At 45.7% G+C, this 19059-nt stretch overlaps 1 protein-coding gene across 1 annotated transcript in view; it reads left to right on the forward strand.

Moving 5' to 3' along the window:
- The window catches only part of CYYR1 (cysteine/tyrosine-rich 1), a 62074-nt gene that overhangs the window by 37934 nt on the left and 5081 nt on the right, over positions 1–19059 (forward strand). Inside the window, exon 3 of the mRNA XM_009894933.1 lies at positions 16434–16591. Coding sequence (XP_009893235.1) covers positions 16434–16591 — 158 coding nt within the window. The remainder of the gene's footprint in view (positions 1–16433; positions 16592–19059) is intronic.

Here is a 19059-nt window from a genome sequence, read left to right on the forward strand (position 1 = left end):
TTTGCTCTATTCTTCTTTCATTTACCACTTGTCTTCCCCAGAGTTGGGAAGCATAATTCTACTTTGTACCTCAGAAAATTTGCTGTACAGTACAGTTAGTTTGATTGAGTTGGCAGTTCAGATTGGCTAGTCCGTGACATGCTTCTGGTACCACCAGACAGGTGCCCAAGAATGCCACTCCCATGCCATGAGACCTGTCCGAGGGCACTGTCTCACCTCTGTTTGTCCTGATGGGATAAAAATGTCTGTGCTGAAGTAAATGTTTGCTTAATACAAGAGTGATCCTGTGTTTTGTATGGGAACAGTTGATGCATGCAGCTGCTTCAGAAAGAAAAGAATTTAAAATTTGGAAAAGTTTGGAATGGAGGTTGCTAACTAGATCCTTCTCTCAATCTCTGAGCCCAGAACTTTCCCAGAGCTTTGGTGACTTAGCACTGACTCAGAGAGATGCGAGTCCTTTTGATGTCTTTGCATATTTTTTTTTAAACCTACTGCAGCTTAGCTTTGAATTCAGAACTTTTGCTTGCGTTGCACTCCTGGGTCACTGCAACCGGGCTCCTGCCACCACAGGCAACCCATCACGTGATTGCTTTCTGAAATGTGCCAAGCTTAATATTCACACCTCTCAAGTAGCAAACCCCCCCTGCATCTGCTGGAAAGCTGTTCAGAGCCATACTCTTCTGATTGTTGAGAATATTGTCTTTTGCAAGCTTCCTCTACAAGTGTGTTAATTCTTGTAATATATCTCTAAATTGACCCTGCATATGCCATTTTGATGTAAAACTCTGAAGTAGCTTTCTTGATCCCTTCTTAAGTGATGGTATTTCCAGACTGAAATTGTTTTGGGGAGCTACTGTGTGGCAGAGCGTACATCCTTGCATGTATCACAGCGTTCCTGGTCAGTATATTAGTTTACTGTGTAGGCTGAAGCACATTTCCTGATTCAAGAGTGTAATTCTTGTTTAATCAGCAGGGTTTATGCCTCGCTTACGCCAAGGGACAGAATTCGGTCCATTTTCCTGGGGAAACATTTTTCTGTGTTGCTTCACCGGGCTGTTGACCGACCTGTCTGCTTTCTCCAGCAGTTGCACGTGTGCCTGAAATGATTGTAATGGACTGTGATGCTTGGGAAAAAAATTGACCCCATGAGCATATATCTTAATGAAAACTGCATTAATATGTGGTTTAGTGGTTGTGGGTGTTTTTGGTGTTGAATCTTTTGCAAGCCGTACAACGGCATTCAGTCACTTCTTTCACACTGTTGCAAAATGGTGTGAAGTTTAGATTAGTAACAGGTCGTGACATAACAGCAGTACTTAAAGCCTCAAGGAAAACTTCGCAAAATGTTACATTTACAGATCCTTCTGTCAAAACAGCTCAGATTGTCTCTACATCTCTATTTTTGCTGCCCGAGATGCTTGCATGGATATGAGCCCTTCTGGCTCATGGATGCCGTTGTCGTTTCACAGAGCCATGATGAACACTCAGCCCTGTTAAAGAGCATGAACCTACTGGAGCGTGCAGTATGGCAAAGGACACCTGAAGGTTGGCTGCGCTTTGGTGTTCCCGGTTGTGTTTAACTACTGTCAAATGCGATAATCACAGCATGGGAGAGCCTTCTGCCAGGCTTCCTCGCGTTTCCGAGAGGAGGGAGCAGAGCGTCTCTTCTCAAATAGTCGAGCAAGCGTCAAAGCTGTTACCTTAGGCAAAACTAAAATGGAAGGATAACATTTTAATTGTCTGGCAGACAGTGGATTTAGGCTTTTACTCAGCAAAGCACATGAAGTCTGTGGACTTCATTGGGAGCGTGATATTTAAACCTAAACATATGTTTAAGTTCGTGCCTGTGGTTTCCAAGTGAGGCCCTCGGGAACGGCGCTTCTCACCTTCCCTGCATGAGAGGGGAAAAGGCATTGGGCTCTGTGCCTAAAGAAATCAGGGCACTTTATTTGCTACATCTCATTAGCGTAAAAAGCAAGGTAAAGTGACACCGAAACTCTGAGGAAGGGACCAGGGCAAAGGGGTGTCTCTTCTGCACAGCTCTACAGGAATAAGCAATGTCCCGTCTCCTGGGAAAGGGGAGGAAGGGACTGGACTGCTCTCCCTCGCTGCTTGGTGGGGTTTCCCTGTCCTTCGCCCGGGCTGTGCAGGCAGACGAGCAAGGGTTTCATACACTTGCAAGGGAAGTTATTGCAGCTTCATCAGTAACTGGCTCTTCTCCAGCCCCCAAACAGCTCCTGAGGTGGAAGAGGTCACATCTAGCTCAACGTTACTTAATGTAGCGTGTGCACACGTTTTTATCCTGCGGTGACTTCTGCATCCTCAGCATAGCTGCCTTCAGATAAGGCAACTTTTCATCATTTTATGGAACCTGTAAGAGCCACAGCATGTTTTTGTAACTACAGTTTAATTTTCAGGTTTTTTTAGTTTTCTGACTCATAGTCCTTTTCTCCAGAAACATAAAATGATTCATATACCCAAGCACTTAACTCCTTTTACATTTGTAAATGGCACTTCATGCATGCTTAATGAGGGTATTCCAAACCACTAAAACCATGATTTGCTTAAGCTACATAATAAGGTTTGAATGCTGCAAAGACTTATGTAAATACTTTCAAGTTCGTGGTAGGTTTTTGCAAATGGTGACTTAAGAGCCAGAATGTCCACTGGCTTAGACTCAGTGGGTCTTTGTGGTCCTCATAAGCTCTGACACAGCACCTGGGAAGGGAGAATGAGACAGAAAAATGGAGTTGGTGCTATAAATCTGATGCAGAAAAGAATGCAGAAGACGCTCTTTCATTGCTTTTGCCAGGGTAAGAGTTGATTATTAAAGTACATTAGGAAAAGGAGATGGAAAGAGAAGATGAAAAACATTTTTTTTCTTTCACTTTGCTCTAGAATTTCTAAAATTAAACTCTCAGTGTCTTATTATTTTTATTGGAAGATATGAGGGAAAAATCCCTATGCTGGATAATTCAAAGCCCAGATAGATTTATTTAAACTCAAAATATACAGTACTAGCTAGCACTGCTTTTTAAAAAAGCTATTGCACTGTTACTGAGGCAACGCACATAATTTATTATTTTCTTTTTTAAATGGAATCAAATAATTTATAACGCTGTGTTTTTAATCTCTTAATCCAGACTTTTTCTCCCAGATCTTCCAGGAACCGCTTCAGATTATCCAGTGTCCCAAAAAATCCTACATCTTTTTCTTTTGTCTAACAGACAGAATTCTAAAAGCAGTAAAATCTTCCTATATGAGTTGAAATTTAATAACTCATAAATGCATTTTGGGGCCACAGTTTATATTCTGAGAATCAGACTTCTGAAGAAGTCAAAAATGTTTTTTTTTCAGGTCCATAAAGTACTGTTATTTGCAGGCATCTGTTCATTTTCAGATATTTTATTGCTTTGCCTTATTCTGTTATTTTCACTTTGTTGTTGTTGTGAAAAAGGATTTTTGGTTACAATCTTCCTCCTCTTTGTTGCATAAAATGGCAAAATTCTCTCTTTCTTCCTCCCTCAAACTCCAAGAATTTAAAAAAAAAAAAAAAAAAAGTAGAGTTGAGTTAATAAGCTTCTGCTCCAGGACTAATTTACAGCTCACTAACGTCAGTGAAAGAGTACAACTGAAAAAATACTATTAGTTAGGAAAGGACCGTGAATCGCGTGTCACGTGCATTGAGTTTTGCAGGAACTGTAAGGGGCTCAGCTTTTCACCATCAAAGCTGTTTTCTAGTTGCAGATGTAGTCACCAGGTAGCCGGCACCAGCCCTGAGACTGCTTCAGCAAGGGGGTCCCCGTGCTGCCTCCCTCATGGTGCTGGTGTCCATGCGACTTTCCATTAAAAGGAGCAGAAGCGCTGCTGGTCTTTCCAGAAGGAGCAGCCAAAGCCTCCAATTTGTTTGTACTCTTCGCATGCTTTTCTAGTGTTGTTGTGGATAAATACAGCTTTGCGCTCCTGGCATTGCTGTTTTCAGGTGTCTTCTGATCTCTCCCAAGACAGTACTTATTTCAGAGAGAGGCAATTCATGAAGAAACAGTGTTTTCCGGAAAAGAAGTTACCCTGGATGACCTGAGGTCCCATCCAACTTTTAAATAGGTGATGAGGATATATCCTAGGATGCTATGCCAGAGGAAGATCTGTAATTCCCCTTGAGGGACAACAATGGTCTCCTGAAAATTGGGCTGAATAAGCAGGGAGCATTTCAGGGATGAGGGTCTCTATGATGCTCTTCCAGTTCGCACAAAAAAGAGCTGCAGTCAGTTTTGCCATATGTGGTCTGTGGCATTTGCTTGGTGGTTTCTCCCTCTGCACTCTGTGGTCTTCATTCCTCTGAAAGCTCATATTTGGCTTGTGCTGTCTCCATCAGGAGCTGACAGTGTACTTCTTTGCAATGATTCACCAAGTGTTTATTTAGGGGCTACATTTCATTTAGGCAGAAATCTTTCAATATTAAAAATATATCTTACTTAGCAATCTACATAAGCTACTTGATTGGCATCTATGTTACTTTTGTCTTCAGAACTGACCACCAAGAAGGGAAAAAAATGTTTCTGTTGGCCTCATCTTTTCCATAATTGGGAAGGAGATCTTGAGTCAGCAACGTGCAATTTTATATGAAGCATGTACTGAAGGCAAGATACCAAGTTTGGGCTTTTGCCTCCGTTAGAGTATTTTGAGATTGAATGCTTGAACCATGGCCTTCTTTGGGAGCCCCTGAGGGGAACCTAGAAAGTGCAGGGTTACAGCCTAGAAGAGCCACGTTTACATAATACAAACAGGTTTCTCATTAGCAAACCAAATAATAACATTGTCTGAGAGTTATATTCAGTTGCATTTCGCTTCTCAGAGACAACCCTGTCATGTTTGGGGTGCATCAAGAACAGTGCGGCCAGCAGGCTGAGGGTGGTTATCCTCCCCCTCTACTCTGCCCTGGTGAGGCCACATCTGGAGTATTGTGTCCAGTTCTGGGCTCTCCAGTTCAAGAAGGACAGGGAACTGCTGGAGAGGGTCCAGCAAAGGGCTACAAAGATGATTAGGGGATTGGAGCATCTTTCTAATGAGGAAAGGCTGAGGGACTTGGGTCTTTTTAGTTGAGAGAAAAGACGACTGAGGAGGAATCTTATCAATACTTATAAACACTTAAAGGGAGGGTGCCAGGTAGATGAGAATAGTCTTTTTTCAGTGGTGCCCAGTGATAGAACAAGAGGTAACGGGCACAAACTTGAACATAGGAAGTTCCATCTAAACATGAGGAGGGACTTCTTTACTTTGAGGGTGGCAGAGCGCTGGTACAGGCTGCCCAGAGAGGTGGTGGAGTCTCCCACTCTGGAGACATTCAAAACCCGCCTGGACGCTGTCCTGTGCAACTGCTGTAGGTGACCCTGCTCTGGCAGGAGGGCTGGACTAGATGGTCTCCAGAGGTTCCTTCCAACCCTGACCATTTTATGAAAGGATTTAACTGGCAGTGAAATAGCGTGATTTTACCTCCATTCACTCAGTCATTGAGTTCAGCCAGAGGTACACGGTCAGTTGAGTGTGGTATGAGTTCTTGCTGCCACCAGGAACGGGCAGGGAAAGTCTTTCCCAGCGCTGCCCTCTGGAGCCACCCAGCCCTGGTCTCTGCTGTGCCAGTGCACGCACTTCTGTGAAGTGCCTGGAGGATGCTTTGTCCAGGAATCAGGTCCCAGCTCTTAACAGCTAAGCAAAGTCACCCTGACGGCCATCCTCTTTCACCCTGACACCCAAATGAAACACAGTGAGGGGAGTGCTGCAGTGCTACTGCTATTTTTGTTGTTGGTTTTGTTGTTATTTTTTCAGAAACCAATAAAAGGGTGTGGTCGCCGTGTTAAGGGATAGAGGGTTTTCTGCCTATAACCAGTTTGTTCTCTTTTCATTGGGTTCTGTGTTTCAGCCAAAGGAAATGTGGCAGCAGGGAACAGTCGGCTCATAGCCCTGCCACGAGCTCATGCCGCAGTGCTCGGGGTAGTGGCTAGATGGCACATACAAGGCTGTTGAGAAGAAAACAGTCTTATATGGAGAAAATTAAATACAGTAGGGAGCAGCCTTCACTTTGCAAGTGAAGTTGACTGGAACGGGCACAGTGGTGTGAAACTATGAAAACAGACATCAAGGCCAACAGCAAATAAATGAAGGGAGGACACAGAAGACATCCTGGAGTGTGGCAGAGCTCTCTTTTGGTGTCCACATCTAGTGTTTGCTTCTCTGTTTAGCCAACTGCCTTGGAAATTGTGAGGAACTGCTCTTTTTAATTACAACCATCACAATTTTTACTCTTTTACATGTAATTATATTTACTCTTTTAAAATTAATTAATATGCGGGTCACCTCTATCCTTCCGTGGTGCTCCTCTGCCTCATGGAGCAAAAGTTAAGAGCCCCGTCTTTTGACCCTTTCCCTTAGTTCCTACTCACTTGTTTCACTGGCCGAAAAACAGCTAGCCTTGTACAACATGTGCCCTGGCACATCAGAGCCACTTCACGCGTGGCTGGCTTCGGGGTTTGTTGTACAGGCACGAAGGTGGCAGCAGGCATGCTAAAAGGTGCCGAACTATCAACCTTTCTGGCAAAGGTGACTCTACAGGCTTGGCTTCAGGCTGGGTAAAAATGCACTCTAGATGCATGGCTGGGTAAAACTAGGCAGATTTGACTGCTGATCACTCAGATTTCAGGATCTGACAGGCAAGAGGTCCAGAAGTTGGAATAGTAAGTCCGGCTCCTACAGCAAGAACTTCCTAGGAGAGGAGCTGCAGGATTCTCCTGCACTGTGCTCATGGAGCATGCAAAGTCAAGTGTTTGCTGAAGCTGGTATACATAAAATCACTGTCAGAAAGAGTATGTTAAGAATTACCAGATAGTATTCCTGGGATTCTCCTAAGTGTTTATACCCAGTAACCCGGCTGCCAAAAATGAGCTATTACTGGGGGCTGCTAACTTTGTGGTCTTCTTGGAAGCCCACCATATGGTCCTGACCTCTCGTGCTTTGATAGGCAAAGGGCTGGAAGTTGGGCAGCAATTTCAGCCTCTCCTGTTGCTGATGATTCAGAAAGTGTTTTAAATGGCAGGCTCAGCTAGTGCAAACTGCAGGCATAAAAAGAATAAAAATCCCTAAATTAAATCAAAGACTACATTAGGTACAATCGTGCCATAATTTTCTGTTGAAGTCAACGTCAGGTTGGGCCTTGGATTCGTGAGCACAATGAGGAACATTTTGGAAAGTGGAAATTGCATTACAGCTTCTGTTTCCTTTCCAGGGAAACATGTGAAGCACATTACAGAGCAAGGGAAGGTCATGGCTGCAGGGACCAGCACAGGATGGCTGAGAGGGAAAGGTGGGGTGAGAGGAGCTGCTGCAAAACAAGGACAGAGAAGCAGCAGGTGGAGCATGATGGTGAAAAGTGGTAACTAGGAACTCAGCAATACCTTAATCAGAATTGTCTCATGTAGAAGGTAAAAAAAAAAATCTCCCCACACCATTGCTTTTGTATTTCTGCCTGGTTTTTTAATCTCTTGTTTTAATTTAAATATGCATTGTTGGGTTTTTTTCACATTCTGGCAGTGTTCTGAAATTTTTGAACTGCCAGACCTATAGTGTTTCAAATCCACCGTCTGCATGTGTGCACGTATTAGTCTGATGAAAATGCTGGACAGGCTGGGACTGATCAAAACATATTTGCTTAGCCGTGATCAGTTAGTAACACCACTGTGTATTAAGTGTTGTGCTTGCTATATTGCCGCATGCACCTCCCAGATATATTTCATGCATAAAATTGTTTCTGAGCCAGCCCTGCGCTGAGGCCTGAGCAGGGTGGAAGCGATGCCCTCCTTCCCTCCACCCGCTCCGTCTCGGGCAGCGGGAGGGTCTCAGGGCTGTTGTACACCGGCAGGGGAAGCAGTTTGGGAACCAGCTAGGGGAAGACCTCGCTTTCTCTACTCTCCCTTTACTGTAGCAGCTATGTGCCTTTTCAGGATCTTTTATGTGAAGCGCTTTGCAGCTCTGCTGGCCAAGCAGTGTCTCGATCAATGTGCTGGGGAGAAAAGCGTATGGTTTGGCATAGAGGAAGTAAGCATAAAATGTCTGTATATTTCTCAAAAGGGAAATTGTCTGATAAGTCTGCCCGACGATAGCCCAAACCAGAACAAGCTGTAATTACATATCCTTTTGGTTTGCCGTTTATATGATTTTCTTTCTGGTTTTGCAAGTATTCCACAGTTACGCTTCAGTGGCTCAGCAGCCTTTTGACAAGCTGCAGAAGGTAGTTATTGCTCAGGCACTGGCAATACTAAAAGCCAGAATGTACTATGCTTTAACCCTTTGCAGAATTATGTATCTTAACAATATGGAGAAGTCTCAAAGTGGTGACCTGTCCACAAGGAGCTGGGACAAGGGAGGTGAGGAATTGGGATGATTACCCACCACCTTTTCGTTGTACAGCTGCTACTCAGGGTATTTTGGTGCTAGAGTTAATAATCTTGCAAATATAACAAGGTAGGGAGGGAATGGCACAGAGGAAACTATTTGTAAGAATTAAACATTAACAATACACCTTAAACACAACAAAGTAGGAGCAAAAGAAAGGAAACACTGTCCAAGTACAGTCTGTACCCAGTTTTAACAGGCAGGCGGGATTTGTTTACGGAAGCTGACAATCATCTTCTTCTTCCCTGCGGTAAAACGTGTATTTAAAGGAAGTACTAGTTGGAATTTTGTCTAAGCACTACTTGCAAAGTAAAGCCTCAAAGGCAAGCCTGGTCCATTGGAGTTGCTACTCTGTAAACGAATTATTTAATTTAAAACAGTAAGCAGCAGTTAGCTGACTATTTAACTGATTCATGACTTGGGTGACTTTCCAGTCCACGCCACCCTGGTGTCTGTGTTCCAGGGCTGTACAGCCCTGTGGTGAGGAGGCTGCTGGCTTAGTCCCTCCTCCATCAGCTTTTGCCATGGGGTTCTCAAGGTACCCCGGCGGTAAAGCCAAAATGCCCTGGACAGCAAAGCCAGTCTCTTAGAGGATCACTCACTACCTGGTTTTGTCCTTATGAAAATAAAGGGGCAACCGTGGAAGGATGCAAACCATCCCAGAACAGGTCTGCCTGCTCTGGCAGGGGCAGGAGAAAACAGCGTGTGACCCCACTGCTCTTCTGCTGTTGGTTCAAGTTCTGCTGTTGGTTCAAGCAGGGTTTGCCAAGCAAATTAAACAAGTAGCCCAACATCCCCTCCCTCCAAGTAACATCAAGTCTGATTAAGAGTCCAAAGAGTAGATTTTCAAAATGTCAGTGGCTGGATCAGGAGATGAAAGATGATTGACCTTTTTTTATTTTATTTTATCTCAGGGAATGAGTTTTAAAAAATCCCTTATCAGCTTCTTTTTGAATGCCTGAAAGGGGGAAAAATTAAAGGGTGTTTATTAACATTAGCAGTAATCTTCCAAAATGTATTGCATGCATTATTATTAATATTATTCTAGAGATGCAGTGCCAGCAAATCATAGATACAGAGAGATGGCAATAAATTAATTGGAGAACTAAAAAAGTACTGGAAATTAGGAAAGGTTCTAAGATGGAAGAGATCAGCTGAGCAAAGTGAAGACTGAGAATGGCACGTCTTTCTTGCACTAATATGGTAATGAAATATAGCAAAAGCTGAGTGGGGATACTGATCTTCACATGCTTCTAACAACTTCTTGCCATACTCGGTCAAATTTCTGTAAAATTGCTAACGTGAGCTGTTACAAGATGAAAAGACCTTTGTGCCAATCTAAATGCATCTCTGGCGCGTAACTCTGTCGCTTCTGCAATGATAGCTTCTAAATTGATACAGGATTACAGAGTGAGCTGGGCTTTGGAAAAACTGGTGGCTTAAGTTCACCTGAGCTAGCTGTAGCCTGTGTCTGCCGGTAGAGGACACAAGTCCAGACCGGAGATCCAAGGCCCATAGACACTGTGTAATGCATACAGGGAAAACCAACCTGAACTCCCACATGAATTGATAGGCCCTGGGCTAACGTTACCTTTCAGAAATGAGACTTATGGTAAATAGTGCCATAAAATCTTAGTTGCTGACTGTTTCACAGCCAACAAAAAAACTGATCTAATACCACGGATTATTTAAAAAGAAAATAGAGAAGAAAACAGCAAATGTTATTGTGCCTCTGTGTTGTTTTTGCGTCTGGTGCGGCTCTCAGAAAACAACAGAAGAGGATGAGAAAAAATGCAAGCAGGGGTGGCCAGGGTGATGAGAGGCATGGAGCGGTCTCTGTACGCAGAACAGCCATGTAGGATGGGGGTCCTGCAGGATGGGGAAGAGTTGGCTGCCAGGTGTGATGCTAAAGGTCTGTAAAATCACAGGTAGCGTGGAACAGGTAGCTGGCAGTTGACGAGCCGAGAGCTGGGAGGCTGGGGTGAATCTCCCGGGCATTCGGTTCAGAATAGACCAGAGGAGACAGTTCTTCAGATAGGTAATTAAGCTGGGGAGCTCTTTGCCACATGAGCCTGTGGGTGCTAAAATTTACATGAGCTCAGGATGAGGCTGGGCAGGTTTGCAGAGGAGAAATCCACTGAGTGATACATTTAAAAAACAAACCTACCTGCCTGGGTGAGAAAGTTGCTGAGCTGTGAAATGTTGAAGGAGGCCAGGGGAGAAAGTTTTCTCCCTTTTTTTATGCTCTTCCCTGTGTGTCTTTTAGGCTACATGCCCCTAGTGGCTTCTCCAGTTTAAGAAGCCTTTTAAAGTGTTCCAGGGAGAGGAAGGGCCAAAGGAAAACAGGAATCCAGAGAAAGCATCTGCTTGTGAAGGACAACAAATGCAAACGGGGCAGGGGCGTGAAGGTCACACAACCCAAAGCTGAAGAGTCGGGGACGTGGGGACAGGGAGCAGAGTGCCGGGCAGCACCCACTCCTTCCAAGGCACCCAGGGGACAAGGGGTGCTGCCAGGTGGGGACACGGGAGGACATGCAAATGCAAATCACCCCACAGCATCCTCAGAGGAGGACAGCGCCAGTGGCTGGGGCTGTCCTGGCACCTGGAGGAGGTGCAGGTGTGGAGGCAGGAGTGCTGATGTGAGCGGAAGAGGGCAGCCCAAGCCTCAGTGGGAGGGTTTTAGGGGGAGGCCGAAGCGGCACTGAGATGCAAAGACATGGCTGGAGGCTGGGCTGGCAGGCATCTGTCCCCCTGACTGCTTTCCCCTGACCCGTACCTGGAGCCCAACCTGTGCATGATGCCCTGGTGAGGATGCCTCAGGGGCAGGAGGAGGCCAGGGAGACGTGCTGTGCAGCATCCCTCAGCTGCAGTGACGCGGGGAGTTTGGGGACATGCACTTCGTCGGGGGTTCCTGGGTGGGAATTGCCTCAGAGCCAGTGAGATGAAGACATCTTGCATTACAGTCTTTGGGCTTTCTGGAAAAGCTGACTGAAAGGTTTTCTCTTTTCTTTGCAGTTTTATGCTAATAAAGCAGGGTCCCCAGCAAAGTTTTATGCTCCATGCGATACCACGTGTGAAGTTAAGGAAGAACCTGTGAAGGAAAAACAGGCAATATAAGGATGCCAATGAACTATGAAGTCCCTGCTGTATACCAGCAGAGGCCATGGAGACGTGGCTCCCAAATTTTGGCAATGCATTTAAAAATTGATACCTATTCGGTAATCATTCTTCCTTAAGGAAACACTAATCTATTGATCCATAAGATTTTTAAGCCTCCAAGATCCACTGGCCCCAAACTGGAGATGACCGTGGGGGCAATACTCATCTTGAGCAAGTTTGACGTCCACTTTGCTTGCCTAACCCCCAAATTAGTAGCCTTCTGGAGAGGAAAGGGGTTCTAAATGAACTCCATGCCTGCTCACTAAGACCTGAAGGAGCAGAGCTGCTCTTCAGTCTCTCTCCTTCTCCCCAGTCGTCTCAACCCTAGCAGTCACAGGCTGAAGCAGCCACTGGTGGTGCCTGTGCCACTTGGCGTAAAACACTGGGGTTCTCGGTTCCCCCCCGGATGGGTTCTCTGACACCGGGCACCTCAGCCACCATGTCTGCAAGAGCAGTGAGAGCCTTGCCTGGCTCCAGCATTGCCAAGGCCTTGGTGCCACCCAGCAAAAGGTGGGTGGCACCATCCCCTCCCTGTGCAGGGCTCTGCTGGGCCAGAAGTGTTAAGCTGTGAGTGAGTTTTATGTTCTTTCCAGTGGGATGTTGCTAAAAGCAGTCGGAAAGCTGCTTCTTTGAATATCTGATTTTTACCTCAACAATTGCTCTTGACATTTCCACAGCTTTAACATTATTTTTCCCTCTCCTTCCTTCCTTTTCTGTGCATTGTTTTTCTGTGACGGTCTTTTTCTCTTCATTGGTTATGCTTTTGTGAAGGACTTTGCATTATGTTTTCCTTCAAATTGTTCCATTTCAAAGTTTTCACTTTATTTCAAACTTCCTAGTTGCTGTGTGACTCTGCTGTGTGGTTTCTAGGTCTTCTTTTGCTTTACAGTGTCCTTTTTCTCTTACGCGCTTTCCCTTGAACAGCTCTATAGTGATGATAGCATGAAAAATTTCTGTATCCCTCTGTGTCTCCATACAGAATTCTAAAATATCAGTGAGAGAAAGGGAGACAAAGCAAGCATTGTTTTAATATAAATAAGGGATATTTATTTACAGGATATTTATTTTCAAAAATTCCCTAATAGCATGAAGAGAAACTTCGCCATTTTATAAAAAGTACGTGCTTATTTTCCTTCGTACGTTCTAGTCATACCACAGGCTTTCTACAAAAAGAACAAGCATTTATTTTTGGGCTGTGTGCCCAGAACAGCTACTGCACGACCATTGTCCTGCCAGGATTTGGTGCTGAGAAGGTGCAGCGTGATGTTCAGAGTGCTCCTCGTTATCCTGGGGGCTGTTGTGAATAGCAGGGGCTGCAGGTCTCTGCATCAGGGTGGGTTTACGTTTTGACTCACTGTCAGAGAGTGGCATAGCGTTATATATATTCTGTTATAGATATGTGGGAGAGTACGACTCCTGAAGTCCTCTCAAACAGATCCTTTTCAACTCAAAACACTCAATTCCTGGAACAGTTTCACGTGTGTGGCACTGGGTCTGATCTGAAGCCCACCGAGACCAGCGAGCGCCTTGCTGCTGGTGCTCAGTCAGGCTGTAACTGGATTTAAAAAGTGACCTACATCTTTTGCTCTGTATCTCTCAGGCTCTCTTTGAGTAACCATCCATAGGTGGTCTAAATTTACCACTGCAGTGGGAAAACCTGAATCCACGAGCAGCAGTGGGTCTAGCTATTTAAACTGCTTTTCGTCCTGATTTCAGAACCATGAGTAAGACTTGCATTTAACAGTTTTCTCCGCAGAGCAAAGCTGGTGAATATTTTCTGTGGTGACCATTTTTGTTTGTGGTTCATAGATATACCAACAGGAGCTACACTGGGGACCAGCAGAAGAAGGCTTTCTATAGCAGATATTCCTTATTTTGCTTACTGACACAGGTTTGCTAGCCTGGCATGTTTTTTGCTTTCCAGTATAGTCGTGTTTAGACTGAGAGGCCTTTTCCAGCTTGGAAGTTCTGCCAGTAGACTTCAGCCTTTTTTGAATTTCAGATGCGGGAAGATACAGATGGGCTTTCTACAGCTGTGTCTTGCCCTGCTGCTGTTTTGCCCTGCCACGGGGGCAAGGTAGTGCCAGTCAGCCAGCACCACCAAAGGCTCATTAGGAATAGCTGTAGGACTGCAAGTGAGTCCTCAGACCTCAGCTCTGTCACCCAAAGCAAGCTGACAGGTTTATAAGTGTCTGCTTCATATCTCAGGAAAAGTGGAAGCGCCTTTTGAAGATGCTATCAGACCTTTTGTCATCTCTTTTCCTTTCCTCATGAACACTCTTACTTCTTATGTAAAGTGTCACAGAATCATCAGTTAAATTAGTGGAGTGATACTGCTTTGGAGCAGTTGCTGTCTGTGCAGAAGGGGACAGTGGGCTTTGGGAGTGAGGCTGAGGTGCATGGTAGGCACCAGCGCATGAAGAGAGCAACCCATCGCTCAGGGCAGATGAGCGAATGGTGTCTGGCTGACCACTTCAGGAACAAATGTGACGCCTTTGGAGACAGCTGAGACAAACACTATTTAAACTGTGTTTAAAATGCGCCTTGTTAATACAGAACTTTTAATTTAGCACTGGGAAGGTAACATGTCCTGTTTGCTACCCACCTCTGTGAGCCTTTAGGATGAAGGTTGTTTTTTTTTCTCAGGGAGCGGCTGGTTAGAAGTGCAAGAAACCCTTGTGGTTTCTGGGATTTGAGCAGATCAGCCAGGCAGATCAGCTCGCACATCCCAGCCTGGGATGCAGGAGCTGGGCGGCAGTGGACCGTGTACAAAGCAGAAATGCAATGCAGGACCTGAGGTCGGTGGTCAGCAGTGTCTGGTTCTGCTTCTTCCACCGGGGAGAGGGATTATTTCAGCGTAACAGAACTCCCTGCGGCTCTGCGATGTGCTGCTCCCAGCAAAGGGCACAGTGATTCATCCACTAAATGGGTGTAGCAAAACCACTAGCGATTCACTGTTGTTTGTAATAGGGGTACCTTGTATTATGCCTGATTTTTTAATTGTGGTATTATAAGAACACTTTCTGGAATTAAGAGACCATTATCTTAAAGTGTCTCCTGAATCAAACTGTTTTCTCACACGGCAGTTTCTCTCAAGGTAAAGATAACATTCCCAGAGGCAGCTGGATGGGAAAACTGGAGGTCTCTTGATCCCGTCTTCCAAGAGAATCAGACTCTTTTTCTCAGATGCAAACTATTGGGTATGCAGGGGGGTGGGAGGGTTGTTTCTCAGCTACTCGTGACGGTTAATACCAAAGCACTTGATCACATCAGTGTTTTGAGCTACTGGTTTTACAGCCAGGTGCTTGCTGCCATGAGTTGAGGTTTCATAAATTAGGCCTTTATATATTCTGCAAAATATTAACAGGTTTGCTCTCCCTGCACACTCTTCATTCATTGCTACATAAAAGCAGAGAGCAATTTAGCTCCCTGGCAGTGTATTTTAGTAAGACAGCAAATTGTCTGTGTTTACTTATGCTATATAATGCAGTAATTGTACTGCAAATCTTGGCCAAGTTCCTGGATAGTTGGGGCCTAAAAACAAGCTCTTAAATTCATATTTAGCTTCCTAAATAGAAGATCTGATATTTCAAGTACTGAGTCCATCCTGATTCTTGTTAACTTTTTTGGAAGCCAGGGGGCTGCCAGCATTTTGAAAATCAGGCCTGCTACTTATACCCACACTGGTATGGGGAGGCCAAACTGTGTTTTGGACTCCTTTTAATATTTGCCTTTGTAGTATTGCAGTGCCTGTTTTATTCCCTGCATGGCAATAATTCCTAGTGGAGCTTATTCACGTTGACAAACTATCAGTTTGGATTGATTAAAATGTCCAGTAAAAAAGTTGCCAGCAAGGTCATTATTTGAAATCTTTGCTGGTAGATGAAGAGATGCACAGAGCAAGAATATTTCTGGCAAGTCACTGTTTTTTTTTCATAAAAGGGCTGACTATAAATACCATCTTTCATATAACATATGCTTCACTGCCTGAGCCTGACAACAAACCTGAGTGAACTAGGGTTCATCAGAAAGGCTGATTTTGCCCTCAATATTATTGGGAGTTCTGCAGTGGCTCTTGGTAAGGTTTTTCTCCCATGTGTCAGTGCAATAAGGCTTCTTCTCCTTTCCGTATATAATGTCAAGGAAAGTCTGATTCATTACTTCAGGGGCTGAGCTAAATTATTTCCTCCTGGACCGCCTTAAAAGAAATCGTTTAAGCCTCAAATACTTACGCTGGCTGCAGCAGCAGATGTGTGAAAGAGTGGGCATTTGCTTTGCTTCTTGTGCTCGTCCTCAAGAAGAGGAGGCTCTCCTTAATCTGTGGGCTCAGAAGCACAGCAGAAGGACTTTTTGACCTAAGATAAAACAATGACAAAACCATTCCTGTGGAAGCACAGCATGCAGGCTCTTCAGGATGCTTCTGGAATATATTACTGGGGATAACTTAGTCTTTCTTTTCGAAAGAAAATCATAGCAATGCCTTTAGGAAAAAGAAAAGTCTTGTGTGATGAGGGGAAAGGAAAGAAATTGTTCGTGGTAATATTTAATAGTTGCTAAATTCAGAAGGCCCCGGAATGGGAAGATTTAACGTAAAATCAGGAGAGTGATCTGGCACAATTGCAAAGGCGACTTTGAAAGAGTTTCTCATTTTGGTCGCAGAGATCTTTCATTTCTTCTATTCAGATGCCCTGATAGATCAAGATTTGCAGCATTTTCAGTAATTGATACGCACTTTTTTTTCTCAAATGGGGGCCACTCCTGAGAAAATAATTTTGTTTCGTAAACATTATTCTGCGGAAACTGACTGCATGTTTCCATCCCCCTTGCAGAGGCACAGCAATAGCTGGAATTGTTTTCGGTATAGTATTTATAATGGGAGTGATTGCCGGGATTGCCATCTGTATCTGCATGTGCATGAAGAACAACCGTGGGACTCGAGTAGGGGTCATCCGAACTACACACATCAACACTATCAGCACGTACCCAGGTAAGGACGGGAAGTGACACCCCTGCAAGAGCGCCTGCGTTCATGGTAGAAGTGTATCTTTGGGTAGCTACAGCTGCGCAGTACGTGGGGGATGCGAATACACCGGGTGGCTCTTCTCAGTCCGGAGGGGAACAGCACAACTCCCTGCTGAGAAACGCGAGACAGCTCAGCGTGCGCAGTGTTCGTCAGTGCAGCACTCTGCCTGGGCTAATTTATTCAGCTACTCAGTGGGCTAATGAGATCTGGCGGGGTGCCATGCTCGCACAGCTGTAGGGCTTTGCGGTGCCCGCTGTGGCACATTGAGACCTCACTCAGGGCTGGGCTGCCTTGTGCAGGGTAGACCTGCCTGTGCCAGGGGCTCTCTGGCGACGGATCAGTTGTTCTTCTTTTGTGTTCTGGTTCTTGTGTTTGCTCTTGTTCACGTGCAGTCAGCTCCCTTCCATTGCCCGATGTAATGGGGAGGAAAACCTGGACAGTGGGGTCTGTGGATCATAGTGCGAAGGCTTCGAGTGGTGCCACGTGGAGTCTAACGCAACCCGAGCTGGCTGGTACTCGGCCAGAGCTCACCAGCCCTGCTGGGTGCTGTGGGATCCCAGATGACTTCTACCAAGGCACACAAGCTCCTTTGCAGCATGTTCTCTGCTGTGTGTCCCGGGAGGGACTGCTGGCTGGCGCGCAGTGCGGGATCCGAGCTGGCTCTCTGCCTCCGCCTGGTGCTGTGCCTGAACGGATAGGGACTGTGGAGCACAGTGCAGAGATGCCACTTGTGCCTTGGTCAAAGTCAGCTGAGATCTGGCGGTGCTCGTTAGCTCTGGCTTAGTGCTGGACGTGCTCAGCGCAGGCTTGTCTGTGGATTTATGTTGTTTTGGTGCAATTTTTTTTTTTAGGAGCAGGGCAGCAGCAGGGGAGGCGCAGAACCTAAGTCAGACCTGGCACTAATGAGCTGTCACAGGCTCTGGGGCGCCCCGTGGGACAGTAGGGACCCCTCATGGGTCTGCTCCAGGGCAGTTGTGTCCATGGTGGGTGGGAACTGGTACATCAGGCTGTACCTGAGCTAGCTCTGCGCAGAGCCACTGTCTGCACTGCACTTGTCAACTTGCGCCCCTCTGGGATTGGGGTACAGGAGCACAAAAGGACTGAGCCAGCTGGGGTCTGCATGGCTCGTTCGTCTGGGCTCCCTACCACGTGAAAGTGGCCGCATTGTTGAAGAGCAAAGCTGACCCTGGAAGCAGCATTACGGTGTTTATGCAGTGCAGCCATGTGTCTGCTTCAGTAACACTGTTAATTACAAACTTGGGAGCGATTGCCTTGGGATAACCTGAGAGTTCACTGTAATAAAAGGCAATGGTGTTTCATGGATGAAGTCCCCACATCCCACTCTTAGAGATCCCCTGCCTTTATATTCCCTTCTGTTGCAAAAGTTGCAGCAAATGGCAGGTGTGTTATGTGTACTTATAGGCAAGCAGCGCAGTATTTATTACGTGTTCCTTTATCACATTCACTGCTCTGAGTGTGTTTTCTCCCTCATGCTCTTACTTCCCAGTTAAACTAAAACCATCTATAATCATCCTTATCATTGCAACATTGTTTTGCATAGAGAGATGAGTAATGAAAGAAAATTGCAATATTCTCAACCATGAATTGCCAAAGAGCTACTTCAGAATCTAATAGTCCCTGCAAGCTGTAAAAACAAGAGCGAAATGAAGACTCCGGGGCTGTAGCCTTTTCCTCCCCAAGTCTGCTCCTGCAATGACTCACCCCTATCTCTCCACCTCCAGGAGTCTGACTCCGCACGCTCCCCGTTCCTGGTGCAACTGTTAGTTCCAGCAGTTCTTCCTCTCAGCAGCAGCAGGTTCTTGGAGGATGGGGAAGCTCTGGAATTATTTCTGTGTCCCCCACTGTCATGAACACCTCTGGAATAATGACTGACCTGGCTTTGGCTGCAGGGTTTGTGATCAACCCTCCCCCCTGCCTTTTCCTGTTTTCACGGAATCACAGAATCTTCAGAGTTGGAAGGGACCTCTAGAGACCATCTAGTCCAACTCCCCTGCTAAAGCAGGATTGCCCAGAGCACATTACTCAGGACTGCATCCAGGTGGGTCTTGAAAATCTCCAGAGAAGGGGACTCCACAACCTCCCTGGGCAGCCTGTGCCAGTGCTCTCTCACCCTAACTGTAAAGAAGTTTTTCCGTGTGTTGGAACGGAACTTCCTATGTTCCAACTTGTGCCCATTGCCCCTCGTCCTGTCACTGGGAACCACTGAAAAGAGTCTGGCTCCATCCTTCAGATACTTCCAACCCACCCTTCAGAGCCAGTGCTCTCTCACCCTAACTGTAAAGAAGTTTTTCCGTGTGTTGGAACGGAACTTCCTATGTTCCAACTTGTGCCCATTGCCCCTCGTCCTGTCACTGGGAACCACTGAAAAGAGTCTGGCTCCATCCTTCAGATACTTCCAACCCACCCTTCAG

Source organism: Charadrius vociferus, unplaced genomic scaffold (genome assembly GCF_000708025.1).
Source record: "Charadrius vociferus isolate BGI_N301 unplaced genomic scaffold, ASM70802v2 scaffold201, whole genome shotgun sequence".
Lineage (NCBI taxonomy): Eukaryota > Metazoa > Chordata > Aves > Charadriiformes > Charadriidae > Charadrius > Charadrius vociferus.